This window comes from Glycine soja, chromosome 15, assembly GCF_004193775.1.
Source record: "Glycine soja cultivar W05 chromosome 15, ASM419377v2, whole genome shotgun sequence".
NCBI classification, from domain to species: Eukaryota; Viridiplantae; Streptophyta; class Magnoliopsida; order Fabales; family Fabaceae; genus Glycine; species Glycine soja.
Window position 1 is genome coordinate 48,233,866 of NC_041016.1, and position 7,277 is coordinate 48,241,142.

The 7,277-nt window shown below is 33.9% G+C and overlaps 1 protein-coding gene across 1 annotated transcript; it reads right to left on the reverse strand.

The window, feature by feature from the left end:
• Window positions 1–4,272: 4,272 nt before the first annotated feature.
• Window positions 4,273–6,048, reverse strand: LOC114387570 (serine/threonine-protein kinase WAG1-like). The gene has a single exon (XM_028347768.1). The coding sequence runs from the start codon at window positions 5,934–5,936 to the stop codon at window positions 4,500–4,502; it is 1,437 nt and encodes a 478-aa protein (XP_028203569.1). The 5' UTR covers window positions 5,937–6,048; the 3' UTR covers window positions 4,273–4,499.
• Between the last annotated feature and the right edge of the window lie 1,229 nt (window positions 6,049–7,277).

The following is a 7,277-nucleotide window of genomic DNA, read 5'->3' on the forward strand; positions in this document are numbered from 1 at the left end:
CAATCATAATTATAATTGCAAAGATAAAATCACAAAATAAAATTAGGGTTCATGTAATAAAATAATATAGGTATAACACAAACCAAATAACTTTAATTCCCAATAATCTAACAATAATGATGGCTCTGATACCACTTGTTTGGCATTTTAAGGATCTTAATAAAATACCAATAATCACTAGAAACACATTACGTTAGATTATCATCGGAATTGATGAGTCTGAGAAACTATTAGTTGTGTTCTTCCTCAACCAAATCACTGTTTTCCTTTTGGGACCTTAGGTTTCTTGTTAGATGGAGAGAAGAGAATACAATTTCTGATTTGGTGTATTGGAAACCACAACCTTGCTTTAGGTTTTAACCTGTTAGAGTTCTCATTATTTCCTAACGAGCCAAATTGGTTTCCACTTATCAAATCCATATTAATTTTTTATGATAGTCCAATAGACTCACCAAATTAGATCACTTTTATTGAGCCCATAAATATAAATAACTAATATAAATTATAAATATAATTTGTCGTCCACACTAATTAATTAATTAAGAATTATAAAATTCCTAACATATTGTTGATAATAATCCTTCGAGGGACTCGAATTCGAATTTGAATTCATTGAGGGATGATGAGAAGGAGAGTTCTAAGAAGTCTTTGAGCCGGTATGGTGGAGCAAGAAGTGGAGTAGATGGGGATTGATACACGTGGCTCATGCTAGCGTGATAGTGATTAGGTGTTGATGATAGGACATTTTGTCTATCACGTTATTATTTCACTTCACGACATGAAACTAATAACAAATACTAAAATGAAACATAAAAAAATGTTAGGTATTCAGATGAAAAAAAATGAAATTTAGTATATGAAAAATATATTTAAGCTTTTTAAAAATAAATACCAAACCATGAAAAATTAAAATTCCCAACTCAAGATTTTCATAAACCATGAAAATAAATACCAAACGTTTCTTATATGCATAATATGTAAGTAAAACTATTTCTATATACCAATGAGATTGGACATAGTAAAAGAGGTTAATTTATGACAATGTAGCCGGTTAGTAATTTAAATCTCTTTTGAAGTGGTGTCACATTTAATATGCGACAGTAGTCAGTATATCAAATAAGATTTCTAAAAAAATGAACGTGAGGGAGAAATTTTTTTCTAAAATAATGATTTAATATTTAATTTCCTAATATTTTCTTCTTATACTCGTATAGGCAAATGAAACAATTTCAATGTCCATATATACTTTACTCATTAGGTATTTACAACATGTTTTTGACGAACTAATAAAATATAAATATTAATATTAATATTAATATATTACAATACTAATAATAAAGATAGTATTAATTTAAAAAATCTATCATTTTATCGATAATTAATTTTTTCAAAAAAAAAATTGAGAATTTGTTTGAAAAATTTAAGTCTAATTAATTTCACTCGGATAAATGACAAAAGAACTAGTATTATTTAACTTCATTATAAATTAGTTAAAAATATTAATTCTAAACACATTTTCTCCGTTTTAGAATATGTGATATTTTAAAAAATATATATTCTAAATATAAATCTTAATAAATACTTAGTGGAACTAACGTTAACCGGAGAGATAAAGAGATATTAAAAAAATATATAATATTTTTGAAAAAAAATTAACAAATTAATTATATTTCTTTATATCTGTACAAAAATCTTAAATATTATATATATATATATATATATATATATATATATATATATATATATATTTAGAATGGAAGAGAGTAATAAATATCTCAAACGTATAACATGCTATAATTAAATAATTACTCGTACTCAATCTCTAGACCCATTTAATGCATGTATATCCCTTTTTTTTTTACACAATGCATGCATATCCTATTCAATACGGGTACTTTTTTGCAAATACTGAGTCCTATTGCCACCTCAAATAAAATTGCATGACAGCATCATCTTTGAGTGTTATTGTTTGCATTTAACCACATTGGAACTTGCAACCAAAAGCCCAGTCGTGAATGCCGCAGTTATAGACCCGTTGAATATGCATAAGAAATACTCCTTCTTGACAAATCTCATAATAAATAGAGCAAACAAACAAAACTAAATTAGAGTCGTGTGGGAAATTTCTACTCTTCAACATAATTATAGGCCTTCTAGAAAATTTGAGTAGAATTTTTTCATTTGGTAAGCATGATTTAAAGCTTTCCCAAGCGGTGAAAGGTTGTAAAATGGGCTATATGCCTTAATGCGGGTTGCGATTTAGAAGAGGTCCAAATTTTTACTAAGCACACCCCTTCCCCTTTTATATTATTATTACAAATATACCCTTTTAAACCGTATTTTCACGCTCCTTATTTTGCTATTCTTTAAAATCTTACTTTCAACCCCCTTTTACATGATTTTTTTTCTATAATACTTGGGTAGAGCCAACAAAGTCTTGGAAAATACTAGTAGAGAACCACTGGAGGATTAGAGAATACTAAAGTGACGTCTATAAATATTTTTCAAAAGAATACTTAGGTGAAGCAAGGAAAGACATTTTGGAAAAAAAAAAATACTTGGGGGATTCAATAGAGACTTGGAGAATACTAGTTGTAAGAGCTTGTGATGGTTTCAGAAGAAAGAATACTACAATTGGTGCATGTGTTAGTGAAAATTTTATAAGTGTAGGAATTGAACATTGATGTCCTAAGATTATGGGTGAACTAGTATAATTTATGTGTGTGTTTTATCCTTCTTTATTATTTTTTATTTGTTGCTTATTCGATTTCTATTTTAGAAAACCATATTTTACAAAGGTATATCATTGATATAACTCAAAATAAGATTTTGCAAAACAAGTTTCAAAGATCAAAAGCAACAACTACTTTTCTTGAGAAAAGATAAAATCAGTATCTACATTAGTTAGAGTATGAACTTTTAGAAGTAGTTTTAGAAGTCAGATTTTATTATATAATCATTTTCATCCAAAGACTATAGAGAAGGATAAGTTCCACTCCGAACAAAGCTTATGAAATTAATCCAAACTAATAGCTTGAGAATTTTTCTTTTATAAATTGTGTGTTCTTTTGTAAAGAAAATCATAGTCAGTCAAGTGTCATTATTTAATCTCTTCTACTGATCTTTTGATCCACTTCATTGATTATTTATCTTTGGTCAGGACTTGGTATCTTCTTTGCGTTCCTTTCTTATGAAATTATTCAAGTATATTGGAGAACTTTCAACTTTAGAATTAATGCTTCCAATCACTAATACATGTCTTCTAACTCGTAAGGTCTGGTGTGTGCTTCTAAGTAATGCAGACACGTCTGTTTTTACTAATCTTTGTTTCAGCTTCTATGATCCCTTAGTTATGTGTAGCTTTTGATCTTTATTCCTTGATTAAAACTACCCCAAACATCATGCTTTTAATCATATGCAACTTTTGATATCTACACTTTAATATGGGAAGCATGAGTGCCTGGTATCTACACTTTAACATGGGAAGCATGAGTGCCTTCGTAGCTTTTGAACAATTCTCCTTCTCATATAGTCCTGCTTCTGAACATGCAGAATCTATGTGTGAAAAGCTTCAATTGTAGACCTATATTTCACACCTTTTTCATGCTTTTGAATTTTAGTCTTATCTAATTAAGAATACTCAAAGCAATCATTAGTAACTAAATAACTTAAGGTTTGCTTCTTGATGATTTGACATTATTAAAACTCTAGCTTCTGGAGGAACTTTTTCTCAACAAGTAATTAGTACCCATGATAATTTTTTTAATAAATGTGGCATCTCTAGTAACTTTTGTAATCCAATAACAATCTTAATAAGCAAAATTACTTTTGTCTATGTTCTTGACTATACAAATATTTTCCAAAACATAATTTTAGGTGTGTATAACAGAGAAGAGAGTCCAATAAATAGAAGGAAACTCTAACTCAATGATTAAACTGACAGCCTTATAAATAGTTGCATTATCAATCAATTTACACCAAATCTGAGGCTCCAACCTTTATAATTATATCTCTCATTTGTTTGACAATGAATTCTTTATCTTTTACCTCGTTAGAACACTTTATAGCCTTCAAAAGCATGAATTCACTCTCTAAAACATCCATGAAATTTTCTTAATAGAGATTAGTAATTGATAAAAATTGTTGAATTGCGCACGATAAACCTAAACAACCTAACCTAATTACAAGTTACATAAAATTATTCGTAAAATAGCTAAAATGCTAAATTGAAAGCAAGAAAGAAAGAAAAAAAAAATAACAAAGACAAAGATATTAACAGAAATCAGTTTGATGTATATATATCATTTGTGATTCATGTACAACAGTAAACCTGTGTCACGAAAACTACACTCAATGCACACCCAAAATTGAAAACTATGGTCACAAACTATCCTCTATATCATGTATATGTATATATATATATATATATCTTCCAATGTCTATAAAACTCCATCCAAAACACAAACCGAATAATGAACGCAGAATTGCACGCTTATTACCTACCTAACCTTGTAATTATCATCAACAAAATGATAATAATTATTATTATTATTACTATAGTTTGAAAAGAAATTATATTTACCCCCTTTGGTCCTCACAACATGCCCTAGTCTCTTCCACCACCACCACCACCTCTTACTCTTGCAACTCACTTTTGACTTATTCCTTCTCATCAAACCCTTCAGCTCCGGTGGCCGATAAGTCCTAATCAAAGGCCACTTAATTCCATCAAAAAAACGGTGTCGTTTAATCTCAGTAGCACCCTTGGCGCATCCTAGCCTCTTCTTAGGGTCCTTCACCAACAACTTCTCAATCAAATCCCTCGCCTCAGTCATCCCAGGCTCCTCTCGCTCCGCCACGTGGACAAACCTCACATCCTTGCTCGACGCTATCTTGCGCAGCGTGCCCTCCTTGCTACACCCTTTAAACGGCGTCGTCCCGTACAACAACTCGTAAACGAAAACCCCAAAAGCCCACCAATCCACGCCGTTACCGTGACCGTTACCAGAAACAAGCTCGGGAGCTAAATACTCGTGCGTCCCAACGCTCGACCGTGAAAACGCCGTCACCGGTTCCGCCACGAACTCTGCAACCAATTTTTCTTTTCTCCTGTCTTGAGATCGATGACAGTTATAACTGAAACAACCGTTCGTGGGGCCCACTCGGCGTGGGGAGTGGGCCCGAAAGTCGACACAGGGTGCCACGTCAGATTTGAAGCACAAATCGAAATCTGAGAGCATGACATGGCCATCTTCACGCATGAGGACGTTCTCTGGTTTAAGGTCGCGGTAGACGATGCCGAGCGCGTGGAGATACTCGAGGGCGACGAGGACCTCGGCGGCGAAGAAACGCGCCGCCGCGAGGGGGAGGCGGAATTGGGGCTGCCTGCGGAGGAGGGAGTGGAGGTCGCCGCCGGGGCAGAAATCGATGAGGAGGCACGTGTAGTGAGACACGTCGATGCGCGCGTAGAGCGTGGGGAGGAAGGGGTGGTCGAGCGTTTGGAGAATCTCCGCCTCGGTCTGCGCGTGGGAGAGTTTCTTCGCTGTGAGGAGGTCTTTATCAACGACCTTGAGGGCGAAGTGGGCGCCGTCGTAGTCGCGTAGGCGGCAGAGGAAGACGCGGCCGAGGTTGCCGGAGCCGAGGTGGCGAAGGAGCTTGAGGTGGCGGAGGTGGAGGCGCCCGTCGGAGGAGAGATTGACGGCGGCCTGGATGGCGGACCAGTTAGGGTCGGCGCTCCGGTGGGGAAGGCGGTTGGTGACGGCGGCGGTGGTGTTTTCCGCGGCGGAGAATGTCGAGAGACGGTCGTTGAAGCTGAGGGTGAGGCTGCTGGTTCGGGCTAAGCTGGCTCTTGCACTGATGGTGGTGCGGTCGGTGGTGGTGCTGGTGAAGCTGAGATCGAGGTCGGTGTCGGGGAACAACAATGTGGGTTCGTCCATGGTTGTGGTTTTGGTTCTGAGAGATTAACGTTTTTTTTTTTTGTATTTAAAAGGACGGGAAGACAGACAAGGTGGGGCCGAAGGTTCAAGAAGTTGACCTAATTGGAGCATTATATATGAAGATATGACTTTTCTGTTGTTCCTCTTTATGTCCTTGTACTATCCCTTTAAAATTATATGGTTTTAATAATTTTTAAAATTAAATATTATTATTAAATATTAATGTAGCTGTGATCTAATGTTATTTTCATGAAATAACATCTAAATAGCATGGGAAGCAGCAGTATAGAAGCCAAATTCACATCGGGACATGCACTGATCATTCAGAGGTTAGGTTGACCAACTGGAGTTCACATACTCTATTGCTTTCGTTCTTATTATTATATCATTATGGAAGTTTGAATTATTACTGTATTTATTATTATTGTTATTAGCTAGTTTCATTTATTCATAAAAAACTAGGTTGATTCACTTGGGGTGAGAAAAAATTATAGGAGTAAAGATAAATTATTTTACCATCAACCACATAGATCAATTGGTATGCATACCAATTATTCCAAGCTTTCAGTTTAACTAGGTTTTGTGTTTAAATTCTAAATATGTAACTTGTTGTGTTAAATGTTTTTATTGCTCATAATTATCTTATTTAATTCGAATATGATTGTGTAAAAGAAAAATATTATTTTATGGTATAAGAAACGAGTGTCTATGATCTAGATTATTCTTTTCATGATATGTTGTTGAGATTTTTAATTGACAAGAACCTGTTAATAAAATTCTTTGTTTGCGTAGAAGGATACGTGCAGGGAAGAGAGAAATGATGGTGTAGTAATAAAATTCTGTATTTCTAACGTTGTTGTTGAATAGGTAATAGTGACGCTCGTAGTAGATAAATGCTGCTAGGTAGTGAGTAGTAGTAATTAATTGTTTGTGTTAGTTCTTTGGAAAATGGAATGTGGATCGAGTTGTATTAATTCTACAAAATTCATTTGAATATAATAGCTAGAGCAGATAAGGAGTTGGTATCATGTTCGAGGGTGGTATCTTGTTATACAGTGAACAGTCCTTAAGAATGGACTCAATTGTGATATTTTACTTCCATTGACATTTGGCCAAGTCATTCTTTTCCATTTTGGTATTTTGGGTATTAATTAAGTCATTCTTTTCTTTAAGGAGTTCTTACATCTTATCATATAATTTTGGTGAAATAGTTCATAATTATCCTAAATGCATGCATTGAGCTCAAACTATGATACCTTGACTTGAGTGACTCATCAATTATTAATTAAATAACTTATTAATTCTTTTTATTTTATGAAATTAATATAGTATACTATATTA

Coding starts and splice junctions, on each gene's coding strand:
- LOC114387570 (XM_028347768.1), bottom strand. CDS start 5,936: ATGGACGAACCCACATTGTTGTTCCCCGACACCGACCTCGATCTCAGC.